General features: G+C 34.9%; 1 protein-coding gene across 1 annotated transcript in view; it reads right to left on the bottom strand.

Annotated features, from left to right (window-relative positions):
- The window catches only part of LOC109079958 (peroxidasin-like), a 55,863-nt gene that overhangs the window by 21,283 nt on the left and 12,518 nt on the right, over positions 1-22,062 (bottom strand). The window contains 12 exon segments of the mRNA XM_042774491.1: positions 112-224; positions 3,046-3,204; positions 3,739-3,855; positions 4,937-5,209; positions 5,959-6,128; positions 7,528-7,645; positions 10,230-10,399; positions 11,439-11,510; positions 13,109-13,180; positions 14,242-14,313; positions 16,615-16,686; positions 16,829-16,900. Coding sequence (XP_042630425.1) covers positions 112-224; positions 3,046-3,204; positions 3,739-3,855; positions 4,937-5,209; positions 5,959-6,128; positions 7,528-7,645; positions 10,230-10,399; positions 11,439-11,510; positions 13,109-13,180; positions 14,242-14,313; positions 16,615-16,686; positions 16,829-16,900 — 1,480 coding nt within the window.

Raw genomic sequence — 22,062 nt, forward strand, 5'->3', positions numbered from 1 at the left:
GTTTAAATGAGTCTGGTCACAAAACCAGGATAGCCCCATGGGGACCAAAGTGGCGGAAATGGATGGATGGATGGGCAGTTGTTGGGGAATGTGGCAGCTAATGGATCTAACCTTGCTCCATGTGATGATAGGTGTGGGCTCACCCTGCGCACTGCATGGAATCTGGACATCTGATCCAGACTCCACAGTCGTATCCCTTGGAGCGCTTGTGAAAACAGGTCTTACTGGTGATGTAAAAGCATATGTTTATAATTACAGTGAACAAAACCCCAGCTGCATCTATCATGGGTCATGCACATAATGCACAACATGAAAAGAACATGCACAGGTCATACATGGTACTGAGATCTAGCCGGCTGTCGAGGTTCTGTAAAGTCATTGAAAAGGCAAGAGGTTGAATCTGAGAAGCATATGTGAGTCTTCAAGGCCAAAATGGATTGGTTTGTTTAAAGAGCTTTATCTAAACATTTTAACCCCCCAAAGCTATGAGTTGCTTCACATGATCCTCTGAGGAGACCTCTGAGGTCCTTAAAGGGATAGTTCAGTTTGCTGTTAATTTACTCACCCTCAAGCCATCCAAAATGTAGGTGACTTTTGAGTGAACTATCCCTTTAAGTGCATAATTACCCCTTTACGGTTGTTCTATAGTAATTTATAAGAATTTCTGCTAAGAATCTGCTCAGTCATTTCGTCACTAGACCCTGGCTGCGGAAAAATTATTTCCGTAGAGATACAATATGGCTTAACATTTTAAGTCTTGAAATCAAAATTAATTAGCGAGTTCTTCCTTAAAATAAAAGAAGAATCTACCAATGGGGTAAGAAAAATAAACTTACTTTAAAGGGAAAACAAGATTCTTTTTCTTATCCTATTGGAAGATATTTTTCTTGCTAAGCAAAAACTCACTTAATATCTTATGTAATTTTGCTTTTCAAGTACAGTTCTGATCACAAGCTCACATACCTCTTGCAGAATATGCAAAATGTCAATCATTTTAACGAAATCACATGGTGTGTTTTTGAAAAAAAAACTTTACTTAAAGAAATAAATCACTTCACAACTTTCAAAATAACTAACAAATTAAAAACTGTGTTATTATCTAATGAAACTACGTTTTGTGTAATTTTTTTTGTGATCCACGACTGTTGTTATGTTTTGTGAAAGTTGTTTGTGAGTCCTTTTTTTTCTGAGCAGTTCAAATGTCAGCTGTTCTTCAGAAAAATTCCAAGTCCTGCACATTCTTTGGTTTTCCAGCATCTTCTGCATATTTGGTCCCTTTCCAGTGGTGACCGTATTATTTTAAAATCCATCTTTACACACTGAGCCAATTCAGTAAAGTACTAAATTAAAATAACATGCAATTTTTACAATCACTCTTATTTTATTAAAATTATTAACAATTTGCTTATTCGGCAAGAGGTATGTGAACTTATGAGCAGTAAATGTATCTTGTTTTAAGAATGTTTATTTTTTTTCCCTTCCACTGGAAAACAAGACAAAAATACAGAGTAAGATTTTTTTGTTGTTGTTGTTTCTGTGTAACTGCATAACTTTTGGGTGAACTATTCCTTCCATGAACTCCTAAACTTTCATTTAGGCTGTACTCAGTCTTTCTGCAGCTGTTATAACAAGTGGTATTTCTCACTACTCCCTCTGTCTCTTTACTCTCTCCATTTCTTCAGATACTTCCTGTAATCCTGTTCTAAATAAAAGCGACCATGAGCCAAACCCGTTCCTTGGTTTTGAAGTAAATACAGGCGGTTGTTATGCAGTGTGTTAACAACCATTACTACATGGAAACGTCTTGCCATGTGGGAATTTCAAAGCTGCATGCTTTCCTGGCTACTCAACAAGTCTGTAATAAAGCTTAAGAGCTGGTTTTAAGGCACTTACATGCAGGGACCTGGTCTTACATCTGTCATTGAGACTTTACGGGGTATTGTTGCTCTAATTGAAGGCTTAGCTGGTGGGTAAATGACAAATTAGTTTATGAAGCCAGCCCTCCTCCCCTCCTGTTAACACCATGTCTAGTCTTGTTCCGACGGACCGTTGAATGAGGGATAGACTTACAGTTTGTGATGTTAGGGGCTTGTTTTGTGCTATACTGAAGTAGATACATTTGTGGGCAGCACTGATAGCCATGCACTAAGAAATGGGAATGGGAATGCTGCGTCCCAAACACGTTGAATGGAGTTCACTTGTTTATATTTGATGAGCAATGTAGCAACTCAATCATTAATATATAGAAAATGTGATTTGCGAATGTCAGAAATTAGAACTTATTAGTTTTACTCTTTTGAGTCTTTTTCAGGGTTACTATTGTTAACTAAAACCATGAAATAAAATTGAAATAAAATAAACGTTAACTGAAATTAAACTAAATTAAAAAAAGAAATGTATTTGTAAAAATGTATACTAAAATAACTCAAATTAAACTAAAAATAATAAATAAAAATTAATAAATACTATATAGGCATATTTATAAAAAAGAAATAAAGAAAATTACAAGAAACACAACAAGATGACAAATATTACTAAAAATAACTGAAATTAAAGTAAAAACAGAAAATATAAAAATTAAATCTAATGCAAAATCTTAAAAACTATAAAAGCATACCAATAACACTAGCTTTTTTTTTTTTTTAAGTTTTTGTACTAATATCATAATATCAGAGGTGTGTTTAATTATCTGATCTTCTGATTTGCTTTCATCAAGTCCATCAAGTATTATTCAATAGGGCATTACCTATTGGAGGTATGCTGAATTTACAGCACACGGTTATATGTTTAACTTTTTTTAAAAACTTTTAGTAAGTATGTGATTTTGTCATTTTTTTTATGTCAATATAGTATTTATTTATTATTATTAATTAATCTTTATTATTAATAAATTAATAGTATGTATACCATATATATACCGTGTATATATACAGTATATACAGTAACTGTGAACAGAACTGTTCTGTGATGTAGGATTTGGGACATGCTGGACATGCTGGAATAATCTATGTCAGGAGGTGATTTATATTGTCAACAGGATCTCACTGGTTTGCAGGATGTTGAGATGAACAGCTGCTCTGGCAGTGCCAACAGGACTGACCGCCTGGCACTCGTACTGGCCCTGGTCATGAAGGGCCACGCGGCTGATGCGCAAGCTCCCCGATGAGAGAACAACGTGTCGTCTGTCATTAGGCAGGGGGCTGCCTATGGTAGGAGAACAGAGTTTTAGTGACTTTGTCCAAGCTGAAAACAGTTGATAAATACTAACAGACCGCAATTCAATCATCTTTAAATGTGTCCTTGTGGCCTTTTAAGGAATGATCAGAAGAAATTAAATTCTATCTGAGGCATGTTGTTGATTCAGACTCATCTCTCAGTTTGTAAACAAACAAAAATCATGTTTACAGTACACACATACAACTGTGCAGGCAGTGTTAGAATGCATCCAGTCAGAATTTCATAATCAGTTTATTGTACTGAATGTACACTTGCAAGGTACTTCAAATCTTAAAAGTGTATTTTTTAAAAATTGTACTTGCAGATAATAATATTAATGAAATAAAATGCCACTTATGTGTACTTTCTTGACATATATGTACAAATATGGATGTAGAATGTCAGTTGGTCAGTTTTTTACTAAATAAAAATGCTGACCAGACTTGACTTAGGCAGACTGTTGAATAGTGTGGACTCCGCTCTAGCAAGTCAAACAGACAAGGCGGCATTATGTCATCTCACCGCCGCGAGTCCATGCTATGACCGGCTGAGGGTAGCCGCTGGCCTCGCAGGGAAAGTCAACTGTGAGACCCTCCAGCACAGACTGGTCCTGAGGGGTCACTGTGAACTGAGGACGAGCTGAGGAAGAAGAGAATTGAGAATGAGCAAAACCAAAGACTGGAGAAATGAAACATGAACAGAACAACTCTTTCATCTCAAACTGGTATAAGCTTTGGACCAACCAAAAAAATAAAGAAAAAATAATTAAAAAAAAGTTACAAAGCATTAGTTTTTCTCAAATTATATTTAAGGTTATCTTAAATTTAAGGTAATCTTGTATTTAAGGTAATCTTACATAAAAAAAAAATATATAAAAAATAAAAGATTATATAAAAAAAGTCCATACAACTTAATAGATATATTTTCTTTAGACATTTGGCAAAATGGTTATATATATATATATATATATATCTTAACTTCAACCTAAAAGCTAAATTGGCTTTAATATAATGTTATGTATTATTACTATAGACAAATTTGATTATTAAAAAAAACAAACATATTTTCTTAAAATAAGTAACTAAAGACCACTTCAAAGGACCTTCATATATATTTTGATGTCTTTTTATGCATCATATTTTCTATTATGTACAAAAAAAAAAAACACACAAGAAAGAATTAATCAAACCCTTTGAAATGTATTTCATCTAGTTAGTATGTGTTCTGCATATCAACACTTTGGTCTCAAGCCAAAATACTATTTAAACAAAATTGTTTCTTTAAAAAAAAAAAAAAAAAACTGTATGGGGAGTCTGATTCGCTTTTGGTCAAGCTTTAGGACACCATGATTTTCAAATAGGACTTGACTTGGATTAACTAGAGAATTTAACACTATTTATCCCTTTTATTTTAAAGGACTAGATGTGTACATTTGATAGTATAAAAATACATTTCCCATTTGATTTACACCTTTTTTGACTTGACTTGGATTAACTGATTCTGTTTTTTTCTTTTCTTCCATGTTTCACATTCTATATCCCAGGTCAGTGTTTTTTTCATTAACTTCACAACTGCCACCTTAACTTCGCAGTGAATGACACCTTTAGACAGCCATTAATTGAAAAGATTATGAATACACATAAAATAAATGAAATATCAATACAATAAACTAAATGATCAGAATTAGAATCATGATTATGAACATTTCTGCTTCACTCACCCTGTACTATAATATACGCAGTGGCGTGGATGGTGTCCACGTTGTTGCTTGCGAAGCAGGTGTACTGTCCCCCATCGGCCTGATTGACGTTCTGGATGTAGAGACCTCCTGAAGGAGTGATGTTGATGCGGGGGTCCACTGGGAGGGCCGTGTGGTCTCCTTTGGTCCAGGTCACCCGGGGCTGCGGCTGGCCCGTCGCACTGCACTCCAGCGTCACGCTCTCCCCGACCAGAACCTCTGTGTTCTGCGGCTGGATCACGAAACTAGGTCGAGCTGGAGAGAGAAAGACTCAAAACAGACTGCTGTCTGCAAAAAACAGTCTTTACCAGACTGGCATGCTACCTAGAACTATACATGAAAAGTTAAAAAACTGGGTTTGGGGGAAAAAAATTGATAAAAATCAAAGAGTCATATAAAGAAAGTGTTTAATGTTTTCTATCTCACAAGCTCAAACTAATACTATACTGTAAAAAAAAAAAAAAAAAAAAAAAAAAAAAAGTTGTATATAAAACAGTTTTTTGGAGTGTGTTTTACAAGAAAACTTTTTTCTACTCTTGAATTTCACATTTAATTTAAATTGTTACTTTTAAATATATTTGTAATTATTCCTCTTTGTAATCATTAGTGAAATTTACAAGCATTTTCTGAGAGATTTTCACCATTTGTTTCTTGTTATTCATTGTTACTTGTGATTTCTTTGTAATTATTTGTGAAATTTACTAGCAATTTTTGTTAGCAAACTTTTGTGAAAAAAGTAAATCCTACAAATTTTTAAATTAAAATTGTTACTTAATTCTTTGTAATTACTTGTGAAATTTACTGAAACATTTCTCACTCAGAAATTGCTAAATAAACTTCACATTTTTTTTTTTTTAATTCAGTGTATTACTTTTTGTTTCTTTGTGATCAAATGTTTTTTTTTTCAGCATATATGAAATGTTTGCAGATTGCTAAACTAAGTAGGGTCGAGCTAGTTTGGGAGATTCTAGTAGCCACTGCCTAAAGGAACCCGTCACACTCACCTGGTGATCTGAAGTATCGCAAGGTGACCTCTGAGGTCTTCACCTCTCCAGCCACGTTTTTGGCCATGCACTGATACACGCCCTGGTCTGTTTCTCGCGTGTCCTGGATCATCAGGGTCCCATCTTCCAGAAGATTGAGACGCGTGTCATCTCTCATGTTCAGAGCATTGCTGAAAAAGATTTTCCCTTTAATGCACATACCCTTCACATATTGAGGATAAAAGAACCAAAATATTTTATTTCTGTCCTCATTTACTCATATTATTGTCAGTCCAAACCTGTATCACTTTCTGCTTTATGTGGAACACAAATGCAGATACATTTCAGAATGCCCAGACTAACAAGTTCCAGAATTATGCCACAGTTGCGAATTTAACTTAAGTGCAAAATTGGAATTTCGCAAATTATACCAATTATACAAAAATACCTTGACTACAGACAGTGGCTCAGGCATTTTAGAATGACCATAACAACATTTCAGATGCAGTGCAATGAGATCGGTCCGCTGGTTAGTCAAGTTATGCCATCATATCACGCAAAGTCACATGACTTTTTGATGCGCATGGAGGAATTTATTCTGAAAAATGTGTTTACATCTCCCATTATTTGCATGAACTATTTTCACAAGTCAAAAACCACCTCAAATGAGCATAGAAACTTTTTTGTGAATTAAGTTTTTTTTTTTTTGCCATTTTCATCACTTGTTTCTAATGCGATACTTCAAGATGCGGATACAATGAATGGATGGTGATGGAAACATAGCTAGTGAGAGTGAAGAATACATTTGATGGCTTTGTGATATGTGAAATGCCCAGTGATTCTCAAACCTCTCCATGAAGTACTCCCAGCACTGCACATTTTGTATGTCTCTTTATATCTGACACACCCACTTCAGGTCTTGCAGTCTCCACTAATGAGCTGATGAATTGAATCAGGTGGGATGGATGAGGGAGACATACAAAATGTGCAGGGCTGGGGGTCCTCCAGGATAGGTTTGAGAACCACTGCTGTAGCGAATCTAGACAGGTGGTGCTGGGGGAGGAGGAGGGTTTCAGAGGAACTGCAAGCTCACTGGCTGCAGAATCAGCAGCGGCCAATCAAATTGTTCCATGTAGTAAATTATGTTATTGCTAGCAGATTGCATGTAAGGGACCTATCAGTCTGCGCCATCTAAAGTTTCATGACTGAACTAGATAAATGCCTATTCATGCAGCAGCAGCATATCTTACAAGCTCAGAACAGCACGTCTGTGTATCTTGTTCTGCAGCATCAGCATAGCAGATCTATTCTGCCAAGACCAAACACATTAACATCTTATCAATTAACATGCTAAAACTATTGCCACAGTTTTCATGATTGAAATACTGCACAAGCTTTAAGCAGTACTTTCATGGTGTTTTAGTCATTTTCAGACAGCCTCATTATGGAAAGAGCACTCTATAGACAAACTGTTCTATGAAAACAGGTCATATATGCTTTGAGTAACATGGAGGGGAATAAATGAAAACAGAATTATATTTCTTGCTGAGACTATTCCTTTTAACATGTACATTGAGGGTGGAATCTTACTTGTTTCTGAGCCAGATGATCTGAGGTTTGGGGTTGCCCTCTGCCCTGCATGTGAAGTACACAGTGTTCCCAGAGGTTACGTCCACATCCTGCGGCTCAGATGTGATCCGGGGAACTTCTGCTCCACAAGAGAGACACATTCAGATGAAACAAAATATAAGTGTGCCAGAAAAGACGAAGTGTGAGGAGAAGTAAAACAAGTTTCATTTTGTCTGTAAAAGCTATTGGAATTACAGCACTGAAGGTTTATTTGTAGTGGCACTGTGTGATTGCTGGAAATAACGTTCGACATTTCCCTCTCGGCTCACTTCCTCTGAACTGGTTTGGCTGCCCGTGTTGGTTGACGGCCAGGCACAAGGTGATTGTGTCTATGGTCACAACAGCCACGTGCCAAACCCCCGAACATTATCCAACACCAATGTGCACATGGTGAGATGTATTCCCAAACCATCTGTCAGAACTGTTAAACTGTTTCTACTGGCAAAACCAAATGTCTGGTTGCACACTGTGTCAAAGTACTTGCATATAACAGACAGAAGAGGGACATAAATGACAAAGTACTATGGAGTGCAGCAGGGATGATGCATTTTTGAGAGTGAACATTTTAGCACTCCGGTTTCATCGCCCTTAAGTCAATGCGTTTTTGGTTAAATGTTTGAAATAAGTCTTGGAAAAGGCTCACAAGTGTCTATATAGGACTTCAGAGGCTGTCAAAGACATGGTCATCATAACAAACAGACAAACTCATCTACTCACTAGTCACTTTCACAGCCTTGTTGCATTTATAATTGTGCTCTTGCAAACTATTCTAACTAACTACCAGGGAAAATGTTTTGTTTTATTTTTCTTTAAATAAAGACTGAAAGAGTTGTCAGAATCTTAATGGTGGTAATGCTGAAGTCATGTGACCATGGTTTAGTTCATTTATAGTCTACGTTTAGCTTTTTACTTCTGCCAGTTGTATTTAGGCTTCAGAATACATAACCTGTAAGAATGTAAGAATCATAAACTTCTGTTGGTTACAGAGCTTAACTTTCTACAATAGTTCAAATGCCAATGAAAAAAAAATCATATTGGGATTTGTCAATTCAACCAGGGTGATGCAAACATATGGTTTCAGACTGGCCTACACAAATACATAATCACTGCAGCACTCTCTATAAAAGAATCATGTTGTTTCAAAATTTTCTTTTTATGGTGGAACCCAAAAGGAGATGTTTTGATGAATGTCCAAGCTGCATTTTTCCAAACAATGAAAGCATGTCAAGGCTGTTGAGCTCCATAAAAACACAATAAAATAGTCCACACACCTTTATTCCAAGTCTTCTTAAGTTAAACTATAGGTTTCAGGGGAGGAAATCTATCATTAATCACTGAAATTAAAGGCAGTTTACACTTATTTCCGTTCAGCGCTCAAATCTAACTCGCTTTTGCTAACTTTCATAAAATAGCGGCAGCAAAACATCAATTTCATGTTCATAAAAGGGGAAAGAACATCATGCAGTTTTTAAACGACAAGGGGATAAGCAAATGATGACAATCTATATTTTTAGGTGACCTTCAGTTTTCATGCTGTAAGATAACATTTGTATTGCATTGCACAGAATGCGACGGGTCCCGTACCAGTCCCAGAGAAACTGCAGCTGTCTGGCGGGCCGGTGCTGTGTTTTGACAGGTGCTTCAGGCGTCTATGTGCTGTGTTTTATGTATAGAGATAGTGGAAAAGCTATAAGGTGATAAACCCATTCTTCTACAGAGCCAATAGGGGTGTTTGTGGGGGGGCTGATTACTGCAACAAGCCTGAGCAAGTCTACCGAACTGCTGCTGTGGCTGTGGTGAAACCTCTACTGCTGCTCACAGGTCACACAAAGGACCACATTTCAGAGTAAATAAACTAGAACAAAAAAAAAATTAAATAAAATATTAATTTCAATTTCTATTAACATAAAAATAACAACTAAAAATAAAAAAATTAAAAATATCAATCACAACCAATAAAAAACTGAAATTAAAAAAAAGTAATTAAATGAATTAAATGAGTGAGTTTCACCAGATAAATACTGCTGCAATTGTAAGAATACATTATATTGTCTGATGGTGCTATGTTTAACATGTTAATGGCCTTGAAAGTGTTTCAGTGTAGTTAGTAGCTTGTAGTGCAGCAGCTAACCATTTTTTACAAAAGGGTGGTTTGACAGTAGTTTGAGCACTTGAAATTATAAAAGACTTCAGTTTCTAAGCACGGAAAGGAAAAAAAAAAGATCTGAAATTTTCACAGAAAAAATAAAATAAAATTTGAAGCTGGATCTGAGCTGCTTTTTTCCCAGCCAACATTTCTGATGTCAGAAAGCCCAGTAGAGTTGACCCGTATTTGTTTCACAGATGGTTGAAACGAAAAGAGTCACGTTTGACCCTTCACTCCCTCCACTGTTTGACGAGGAGGTGGCGTAGCAAGCAAACAATGACATATCTGGGAAAACTCTCCATAATCCAGCTCACAAAACTAGATCAGCATCTGTTATTTATTAAGATGACTAACATGTTCAAAGACATTGAGTGATCCCATCGAGTAGAATCATGTGGAAGTGGTGAATGGGGGCAGATGCTGTAAATATTTCAATAATTTAGTGCCAGTTCATCATTTTGTTTTTGATTTGATTTGAAAAGATTGAGTGTATATCGGTGTGTGTGAATGGCCTCACCACAGTTGAGCTCCTCTGCAGTGAGAGTTGCGACCGAGCGTCCCTGCAAGCGGCTCGGATAGTCACATGTAGCCGCGGCTTGAGCGTAACCAGACTCTGCGTACTGCTTCAACAGATCGGCCAACCACAGCAGTTCACAGTCACAGTGCAGTGAGTTCGAGTCGAGGCGCCTATAAACACACACAAACACAAAGTCAAAATAAAATTTGGCTGCAGATCTTTGGTTAAAATGACATTTTTCCAGCATTAAACTTGCAGCGGATCAGAAAACATTGCTTTCTGATCAACTCACGGATCAATTTGTAGGGTTGGTGTAGCTGACTCAAAATTTGTGAAATGTCTTGCAAAACTCACATGCAACACTCATACAGTTTTGTGTACCTCTAATCCTAACCTCTAATCCTTATAGTTAACTGAAATTAAAACCATATAAGCAAAATTAGGATTTAGGTAAATTAGCCAGCTTTTTCTATTTTTTATTTATAAAATGGCAAAAATAAAATAAAATAAAATAAAATAAATAAATAAAATAAAAATAAAAAAAAATAAAATAAAATAAAATTGAAATAAAATAAAATAAAATAAAATAAAATAAAATATCAAAAAGTTTAACATTTAAATAAATAAAAAAAAAAAAAAAAAAAATTAAAAATGAGAACCAAATCGGCAAAAGTTTAGAATAAGGTTAACTACTTTAGTTTACATGAAAAAAAGCAAAAACAATCCTTCTACAGCATTTATTAATCTTAGTTAATGTTGATTTCAGCATTTATTAATGCATTATTCAAATCAAAAGTTGTGCTTGTTAACATTAGTTAATGCACTGTGAATTAACATGAACTAACAATGAACAAAAATATTAACAAAAACAAAAATAAACAAATAGTAATAAATACAGTAATACAAACAAATAAAATAACTAACACAAACTAATTAATACAACAACTAAAATGTTACCGGAGTACAACAAAATAAGTGTTACAACCAATTCAAAATACTAATAAAAAATATAATAATAGGATCTCAATGATATTAAAACAACAGTGCATTAATAGTTTGATTACATCACTCATTTATAAAGTTTTGGTAGCTAAAGTGGACCACAACTAACTTTTCAAAAGTTTTTTCTAATTTTTAACTAAATACAAAGACAATCTCTGAGCAAACTACTGCTTTACTCAACCGTTAATAATCTTGAGTAATACTCACAGTCTCTTCATGGACTGCAGGTGGGAGAAGGTTCCTAATGCAAGATGAGTAATTCTGTTGTTGTGCAGAAACCTGCAAGAGATAATCAGTGAGAGGTGCACAGCTTAAATCTGTGACCAGGTCAGAAAAAACACAACACATGCCGTAAAAGCATCAATATTCTAGTGCTCATGTTTAGGATCAGTGATTTGTTTAATCTGTGAGTGGTATGTAGTCAAATTGTGTTTTGTTAAGGAAAGATGTGCTATTTGTTTAGAAGGTGATCTGACTTTCTTTAAAAAGATTATTTTTACATTTACACTTCTTCAACAGCTTCTAGTTTCTTTGTAAACTCCAGCAGTGTATTGTTCCCTAACTCACGTGTTAGTCCCCGTTTATGTGCAAATGACTTTTCCGTCTTTGAAAGACATCAGAATGTGTGTGGGATCGTGGGTGAATTCAGTGCCACAGTCTCCAAACATTTAGAATTCAGGTCAACAGAAAGGAACGAGACAGAGAAGACTGTAATAAAAATGATTTAAGCTGCTTGAACAACACAATCCACTTAAAAATGTAAAAGTTTACTTAATCCATTTGTGTTGGGATTATCTGAGTCACTTTGTTGCATTAACTGAAACTAGTGTTGTTAGTGTCCAACATGCTCTGCACAGGGCTGGATTATGAGAGTAAATGGTGATATTAAGTGCTATTTGATGTGTTTTTGAGAAAAGAGAAAGACCTGAACAAAGTCTATACTTCATACTGAATGAGAAATAGCTGTTACTAAGTAATGCATGTAACTTCTTACTTGTTCATGGTAAGCATGTGCTGTGCTGCATAAAGTGGATAATAATCAAGAGTTCATATTACTAACTTTTTGTAAATACTTTGTTTTGTAATGTATTGACAAATGCTGGGCAGACTTTACCTAATTTCTTTTATGCACCATAGCTATTAAATTTATGTAGTCTTTACTCAACATATGGGATGCAACCTACCCAAACAAACTGAGTGCAAAATGCACCCTTAATTTTTTGGAATATTTTCATTCAACAACATTTTATATTACCTTTTTATAACAAAAAAAAAAATAAAAAAAAAACAATGAAATTAACCACATAAAACCAACCATAAAAAAACAATACACACACATTCATAATACAAACAAATGATCAACATCATCAAAGGCACAGATACAAGGAAAATGATCTTTTTTCTGAAAAAAAAAAATAACTGGCTGTTAGACGGTACATATTAGATTTTGTTGATTTTATGTATTATATACTGTTATAGCCATTGAAATTAAAAAATCAAATTCATCCTTTTTGCCCATATACTGTGATCAAATATTGCATATTTTTTCCCCACCAACAAAACTGAGCATATTTGAGCTTTATTTTTTCATTACTACAGTATTTCATAAATAAAAAATAAAAATCCTTACGCTTTACCAACAAGAAACATGCACACATTTACCTAAAAGCACACATTTATTTGAAGACAATTCCTCTCTCAGAACAAACCAGAATATAGGCTACACACTAGTACACAGTGTCAGCTCATGCACACATTTGCCTACAAGCTCATCTTTTTTGATCTGATTTTAAAAGGGACGTCTTATCATGACTAAACATGCAACCCTGTAGGGATCTGAGTGATGATTTGAGGTTTGAGATGCATGCGTAACTCACAGCCGCTCAAGCTTGGGCAGATGAGAGAAAGACTCCGGCTCCAGAGACTCAATGTTGTTGAAGTGCAGGTATCTGTGAGAGAGAGAGAGAGAGAGAGAGAGAGAGAGAGAGAGAGAGAGAGAGAGTGAGTATCTAGAGACTTCCCATAGATCTATGTCAACACAAATCTTTGTCCAGTATTTCCATAATTTTATGCATTTTCAACAATAAAACAAAGAGCATGACTCTGTTTTATTTATTGATAACTTATTGGATGGAGACCATTATTTTTATTTTCTTTAAAACAATGTGCACCAGTTAATCATGTAAGATGAGGGACGTGTTTTAGGAAAGCAAATACTCTCTAGTTTCATTTCATGTTGACTTGAACAATATGAACAAAGCAATAACGAATTTCGTAACAAATAACGAACTCGGTGAGATATAAAACTCTACAAGGCAAATACACTGTGGGTTTTAAATGAGGTCAACAATAACAGAGACAAATGATTATGGAGAGTAATAAGAAATACTTGAGATGACAGTAAAATGTGTTAATATTAACTGAACTCTAGCCAGCTGCAAGGGAGATGGTTATGACATCTTGGCAGATATCACTAAATAACCATGTTAACTACATAAAAAGTGGAACATTTAAATTTGAGCTATTGATCCCACGTGGTTCTCTGTCAAATCTAAATGGAAGGGCAATTTGTAGGTTTCACCTTCCCCAGTTTGGCAATGTGCTTGATAAAACATCTTTAATTTGTAAAAACATGGATCAAACTGCATCATGCACTTAAAGGGATAGTTCACCCAAACATATATATACAGTATATGAAAAAAACTGAAAGTATTTACTCACAGTCACATTGCTCCCATATAGCTTTCTTATTGAGACACAAAACACAAAAAGAGACATTTTGAAATTGTTTGTTGTTTTTTTTACAATTCAATCCCCATAATAAATGGAGTCTGGAGATATTTTTTTACACCATAAAAATATCATTATAGAGACTTATGCACTATATTCTGTGTCTTCTGAAAGCTGCATGGTAGCTTTGTGTCAGGAACAGAAATTGGGTGAACTATTCCTTTAACTTTGATAAATATTAAAAACTAAACAGGAGGTGACAGGGCAAAAGGTTACTTACAGTTGTTCTAGAGAGACGAGCCCCTTAAAAGCTTCTCTGTCTATCGCCTGGATTTCATTCTTGTACAAATAGCTTAAAGAAATATTCAGGGATATTAGGACATAGTGAGTGTCAAACATTGAGGGATCTCCTATATTTAACAGTTAAAAGAAAACATGCACACATGTACACAAATAAATAAAGAAAGGTCAAAATTAACTTTTTACATCAGATATTGCTGGAATAATAGAAAAAATGATGCATATTAACTGTATATCGATAACACGGAAGCGGTGGCCTGTGGGAAACAGGAATTCAAGTTTGTGGTTTTGAGAACCAGCACCAGCACTCAGCCACATAAACCACATGATCCTGTGACCTCGAGGACTGTGACACCATTCCTCAGGAAGTAAATGCCGCAGATATGTCTTCCCATACAAGTATTCAATATTTATATTTGCATTTATAAGCACCGCTAAAGTACCAAGTTATGTTCAAGTTGGTTAAGAATCTGCAAAGAATATTATTGCTGTTATGGAAATATCAGTCATGATATATGACCATGATGAAGTCTGAGATCATTAGGAAAAATGCTCCTGTTTTTCTGAATTTCTCCATTACAAATGAGATCATCCTTAACAATCCGAGTAAAAAGTACACTGAAAAATGTATATGAATATGTACGTACTGTTACTATAATACTATAATATATATAATACTGTTATAATACTGTTCCATAAAATGTCCTTAAATGTTTTGAATTCCTAACTCTTTCTGTTTATGTCCAGGTTTCAACGATAAAAAAAATACAATTAAAAAAAATCCCAGACATTTCGACTCCACTGTATATGTAATTAAGAAGAAGAAGAGGGGAAAAAGACATTTCGGCTTGATTTGCAGCATATAAAAAAATCCAGACGGTGGCTAATTTAATCATTGTTATTTTAGTTCTTCTATAAGATAATGTTATAGTTTTCTCATGCAAAAACCTGTTCACAGTTTACAGAATCTAAATTACAGTCGAAAAAGGCCAAACCAGCCACTCACAGCAAGTTACATTCACTTTGTCTGGAGGACTAGCCAGCTGGACATCATGACTGTGTGAACTATCACATGTGTCTGAAGACTGTACCGCCCAAGAGCAGCTAATGAATGCATTAATACTCCGTATGTTTATCAGGAGTGACACACGACTTGTAGACTGTGAAGTCAACATTTGACTTTTGGACCACCAGCACTAGAATAACAGTGGGCTTTAACTGTTCGGCCTCTTGTAGAGATTATGTAGACTTCACACAGTCCAGTGGCCAATCACTGGTGAGTTATAAAATGTTATTTGTAATACATTTCTTAAAAATAGATTTTAGTGATGGGAGCTGGCTTGGCTCATTAAGACTTTTAACCAAGCAATAAATAAATAAATAAAAATTCCTGATATGTACTGTACATGAGGAACCTCACAACATGTCCAGGTCATAAATCAGCCATATAAAGCCAATCCTAGGTCCATTAAGACTTTTTGTATTTAATTGCATTTAGTGTTTTTTTTTTTTTATTATTATTATTATTATTGTCATTTAAAATAAATAAATAAATAAATAAATAAAACAAATTAAATAATATATTCACTCTACAGCAATGCTATTTAGGGATGGGGATGGATGTCCCAACAATAATGTGTAAAGTAATAAAAAATATTAATGTCATAATGCAAAATTGATTTATCTTAGTGGTGCTAAAAAAAAAATGCTTCACTTTCTTGAAGCAAAATATAATTTATCTTTTTTATTTGGCAGTGAAATATGACCAGGCATGTTTTTGAAAAGATTGGTAAGATTCACCTCTTTCTGTATTCTCTTAGCAGCTGAGTTTAAATGTTATCTAGGCAAAACCAGGCGTGAAACATTTCAAACAACTGACTCTATTTAAATATAAACACAAGCTGCTCTCATACAACTAAAGTTACAGATTCTCAAATTGCCCTGTGACGAACAAAGACAGGAACTGTGCAACGTCTGCCTAGAGAGCAATTATTCCAGCTCCGCCTGACTCTGATCTCCGCACTTTTGGGTCAGGGCCATCAGACAGATGATTTTACAGCGCAGACAGTTAAGTTCTCCATAACTGTGAGAGTCTCTTTTCATGAACTCAACTCTTTTCTGTGTCAAACAATGGCAGTAGTAATGACTGAATCATTCATACAAGTGGTGAGCATGGTGCAACATGTTGGATCATGGTTCTGAAATCAAGTGAAAGGCTTTGAGTCAGTTGTTATACAGTAGCTGTGCTTTCAAATTAATATTACTTGAATACTTAAATAATACTTTCTGTATTTTTATTTTTCTACACTTTCTATATTTTTAGAAGCAATCAAATGAGGTAAAGAAAACTCACAGATATTTTAAGTTTTCCAAATCTTCAAAGGCTCCTCTTGGGATTCTTCTAATATGGTTGTTATTTAAAAGGCTTAAAGAAAGAAGAAAGAAATGTATTAGACATAAAAAATAAATAAAATAATAATATTTCAAACTTGCATACATGCTCCAAAATGTTTAGTTTTATGAGGTGTGTGTTTCATGAAACCAGTTTAGAAAACATTGACACTTACAGTGTATTCAGGTTTTTTAGTCGTCTGAAGGAGCCTGGCTGTAAATCCTTGATTTTGTTGAATCTTAGATCTCTGGAAACAAAAAATAAATAAAAAATAAACACTTGGATCAAACATTTGTTATTGCTGTGGTCTTTGTCATGTATTGAGTAAATATGACTTTTTTAATATGACATAACTTTAGTGACAATCAATAACAGGTATCATTTAAAAAACAATTTTGTCAATAGTTATCAGTCATTGTGGGTCTGAATACAAATGAAAATTTTAGTATTACCTATGACATTATACATTATAACATCCTTACAAACAAACTGGAGAATCGCATTGCCATCCTAACCTGATTTATGTCAAATCTGCTACATTTATAGGTATGAAGGAGGAGATTTCAGACCTAAGAATTAAGGAGTGCCACAAGGCTCTGTCTCAGGTCCTTTAATGAACTGCTTATACATGCTTCCTTCAGGTGCTAGCCTATTACAAGGTAATTGCACGAGCTTTCATTGTTATAACATGCATAAATGTCCTCCACACCAGGTGTAATTTCAGTTTTCCAAGTTATACATAAACATTTCAAGATTTTCATTTAATACAGTGTTTAGATGTTCAATTGTGTCATGTTTTACAGTTACACAACATGGTGTTTGACAACAATCTGTTTGACAGCAATCTTTTTCCAATATGCCTACCAAGTATTATCATGGTGGCATATAGAATACGTTTATGTATTTTTAACTTCAAGATGCAGCAGAGTCTGTACCATGTCCAAAGGAAATAAACAGTGCCAGAATATGTTTCATTGCTACATATAAATAATATAATTTAACTTATAAAATACTGCTACTTGCATGTAAAGCTCTGATTCAAAGTACTGATCCCTCTGTACCCCAGTAACACCAAAGAGGCTGAATCTTTAAACCCCTTAAGTGAATAAAGACTTCTGATAGTACAGTAGGTGTCATTTTAATACATTGCAGGGCAATAGTAAAAATTGAAATGTGGTCCCTTTAGGAAACTACAGTACAGTCATTAAGCAAATCTGACAATAAACCATCCATCCATCCATCCATCCATCAATCAAAAACAATTATAACCCTTGGTGAGCATAAGAGACTCTTTTGAAAAACATTTTAAAAATCTGACCACCAGCAGTGTATAACTAATATAATACAACTGGTAGGCCTAGTTGCACAGTGATATAATATATAATGTGAGTACCCTGAGGATGTAGGCAAATATACAAACTATTGCACATAATAATGACAGTTATTGAAATTGCAATGAGTGAGGCAGAAATTGTGCATTTAATCTCTAACTCTCTCAAATCCACCAGAGGATGAATATCCCTTTCCTTCATGGCCTCTGTGATCCAGAATACACTCTCTCTGCTTGAGTCTAGACTCTTCTGTCTACCCAGCCTTATAGCTAACTTTTTATAGACATGCAGTCAGCTGTGCTGTATTGTTAGGCCTGCTGGAATCCCGGCTATTATTCTCAGGATATAACAGAGTTTATAAATCATAATTAGGGAATAAGACTAACATTATCACAATTTTCTCTGACTCTACCTCACAAGCTTCTTTCATTATCACATCCAGCCCACCCAACAATTCACATTACTAACTCTTTTTTTTTGAAAAACAGTATATGATGTCATACCATAAATCAGCAGATGAGGGATATTTCCCTGAACACTGCTTGGATCGCAACAGTAAACTCAGGCTGGCCTCAAAACTTACTATCCCCAACTATTATGTTATTTAAACTACAAATTAACAAATATTACATTTATATATATATATATATATATATATATATATATATATATATATATATATATATATATACTTTGGCATAGACAGCTATTTAAGCCATACTAAGTCTGGTTCCTCCCAAGATTTCTTCCTCCTCCTGCTTTCTCTTCAGGAGGTTTTTCTTTCCACAGTTGGCTTGCTTACTCAGAGTATTATGGCAATGTCCTCAGTGCAGCTGCTTTGAAACAATTTAAATAAAACTGAATCAAACTGAACTGTACTCAGTGATTATGTTGTGTCTTTGGTGCATTTACCAGTAAACTGAAACAGGCATGTAGTAGTATGGTAGAGTACTAGTGCTCAGTATCTTCACCAGCATCATAATTGAATTTACTCCATTATGACAACAAATAACTCAAGGATAACAATACAAACAATCAAAGGCTGGCTGTTTTTCCTCCCACAGAGATCACAACATTGATTTGGCTTGCAAAAAAACAACAAATTGCTGCGTAATCGGGGCATGTGCCAACTATGTTCTAACAGGTGTTTCTGTAGAACATTCTCAGAGAACAGGGAATGAACTTCAACGAATAACTTCAACAAATAAAGTTTACTGCTAAAGATGTGCTTAATTTCATTTCATCATTTACTCATTCTCATGTCATTCCAAATCTCTTTACTTTCTTTGTGTTGTGTTAGGTAAAGAAAAAAAAGCTGAGGTTTGGATTGACAATTTTAAACAACAAGCAGAATTAAACAGTTTCAAGAAAACCTTTCAACAAGAAAATAATGCACATCTTCACAGCTCTTAAAGTTTTCAGTGTCCACTTTCTGTTGTATGTTGGAAACATTTAAAGGATTAGTTCACTTTCAAATTAAAATTTCCTCATAATTTACTCACCCCCATGTCATCCAAGATGTTTATGTATTTCTTTCCTCAGTCGAAAAGAAATTAAGGTTTTTGATGAAAACATTCCAGCATGTAGTAGACGTCATGGACTCCAAACGGTTGAAGGTCAAAATTACAAAATTAAAATTCAATGCAGCTTCAAAGGGCTATAAACCATACCAGATGATGAATAAGGGTCTTATCTAGCGAAACGATTGGTCATTAAAAAAAAAAAATTTTATATGCTTTATAAACACTTTTCTCTCACTTTTGCTGACTATCAAAACCGGAAGCCGCTCTGGTGGATGATGTAGCACGTCGGCGTTGCGTGATTAGTGACGATCGCAGAGAGAGAACAAAACAAAACACCGTTTATGAATTAGAAGCACAAAACGAGGATTTATTAAGGAAAATGTTGGAGGATTTCAATATAAGCCAAGAGGAGACTGGTTTTCCTTTGCTAAAGTAAGGAAATGTTGTTTCCTTTTCTCCTACATTTCCCAGAGGCACACGCGCAACCCATATGTGCTACATCATCCGCCGGAACGGCTTCCGGTTTTGACAGTCGGCAGAAGTGAGAGAAAAGTGTTTATAAAGCATAGACAATTTATTTATTTTTTTAACAATGGTTCCGCTAAATAAGATCCTTATTCATCGTCTGGTATCATTTATAGCCATTTGAATCTGCACTGAAACTGTAATTTTGACCTTCAACCATTTGGAGTCCACTGAAGTCCACTATATGGAGAAAAATCCTTGAATGTATTCTTTAAAAACCTTAATTTCTTTTCGACTGAAGAAAGAAATACATAAACATCTTGGATGACATGGGGGTGAGTAAATTATCAGGAAATTTTAATTTGAAAGTGAACTAATCCTTTAAGTAACCTTCTTAAAGACTTATTTTTTTATTAAAGGGAACATGTGACATTGCTAAAAAAAAAAACATTATTTTGTGTATTTTAAGTAATGCAATGGGTTTACGCGGTTTAAGGTTCAAAAAACATTATTTTCCACGTACTGTACATTATTGTTGCTCCTCTATGCCCCGCCTTTCTGAAATAAGTCAATTTTTACAAAGCTCAGCGTTCTGAAAAGCGAGGTGTGCTCTGATTGGCCAGCTATCCAGTGCATTGTGATTGGCCGAATTCCTCAAGCATGTGACGGAAATGTTACGCCTCTTACCAGGTTCAGGAAACTTTCTTCCATAAAATGTGCTGCACACACTTGAATATTTGGGTTGTACTGTTCTGTAACAGTGTTGTAAATAAAACTTAACTAATGATTTCTAGTTGTGTCCTCTTTTAGAAGACCAAACAAAATAGTTTGGCTTTCGCAACAAAAACCATACATGGCGGCGGTTCTGTGCAACAATACTACAGCGAGAATCAATTACGCCTTCTTTCTTTGTGTATACATTTGTGGTGTTATGCAAATCTTCCCACAAATGTGATGTGGGGGCGCATTAGAACGAGCCATTTTAGGGGGCGTGGACAAGTCTTAACTTTTATAAAGAATATCTCTTTGGGTTTGAGACTTTAATCTTTGCAACTTTACGGATCTTCTGTATGCACAAACAGCTTTTAACACTCCAAAGAGAAAGGAAAACATGAAATCGCATCATATGACCCCTTTAAGTGCTATCAAGGAATTCTTGTAGCAGAGTTTTAAATAGATCCAGCTGATGCCAAAGCGTTTGGAGTTAGCATTATGAGTGAATCATACCAAGATGGTATTAATTCAGATTTATAGACTTGTGATAAAGAACTGAACTGAACTGAGAAATAAAAAAACTGCTTAATATACTTGTTTAACAATATCAACATAGGTGAGAGAAACAATTCAAAGAAAGAGTGAAGGAGGACACCAACATCATACTGGACCAGCTACTCCAATGTTTTACTCCATTCACATCTGCAGGTGTGTTATACCAACTATTAGAGGTCCTGTGAGGTCACAGTGTGCATAAATTTAAATGCTGGGAATTCCTCACCAACCAGATAACTGATAAAACCTCTTGGATAAACATTAAACATATTATTAACAGCTGTGATCTACTATCCTAGACTTGATTTTCCCAGGCATTATACATTGACATGAAAACATCCATGGAAATTCTACAAGTAAAAAGATCTGGACTGCCCATTAGTAAACTAAAATCCTTCTGTGGTAATACAAATATTACTTATGGTAAACTCATTCTTACCTCACAAGTACAAAAGTTTAGTGCAGGAGAGAACATATGGCCATTTGAAAACATGATCAATTGAAATTAAATAAAATAGTAAACTGTGATTAATACTGGGTTAAAAACAACCCAATCTAAGTAATTTTGACAGCCCAGCACTTGGTCAAAAATGGACGAACCCATCACTGGGTTGTTTGTGTTGGGTTTAATGTTAGACACTACCAAAGACTATAGAATACCCAAGACGTGTCACACATATAGTTTTGAATGGGGAAAAATGCAATGCTCAATATGGCCGCTCAATCGCAGGAAGCCCCGCCTTCTGAATGAAAGAGCCAATCGCTAATCGTTAAAGACAGCATCACTGCAGCTGCCGTTAGAAATCCTGGTTGCTATAGAA

The sequence above is a fragment of the Cyprinus carpio genome, chromosome A17 (genome assembly GCF_018340385.1).
Source record: "Cyprinus carpio isolate SPL01 chromosome A17, ASM1834038v1, whole genome shotgun sequence".
Classification (NCBI taxonomy): domain Eukaryota; kingdom Metazoa; phylum Chordata; class Actinopteri; order Cypriniformes; family Cyprinidae; genus Cyprinus; species Cyprinus carpio.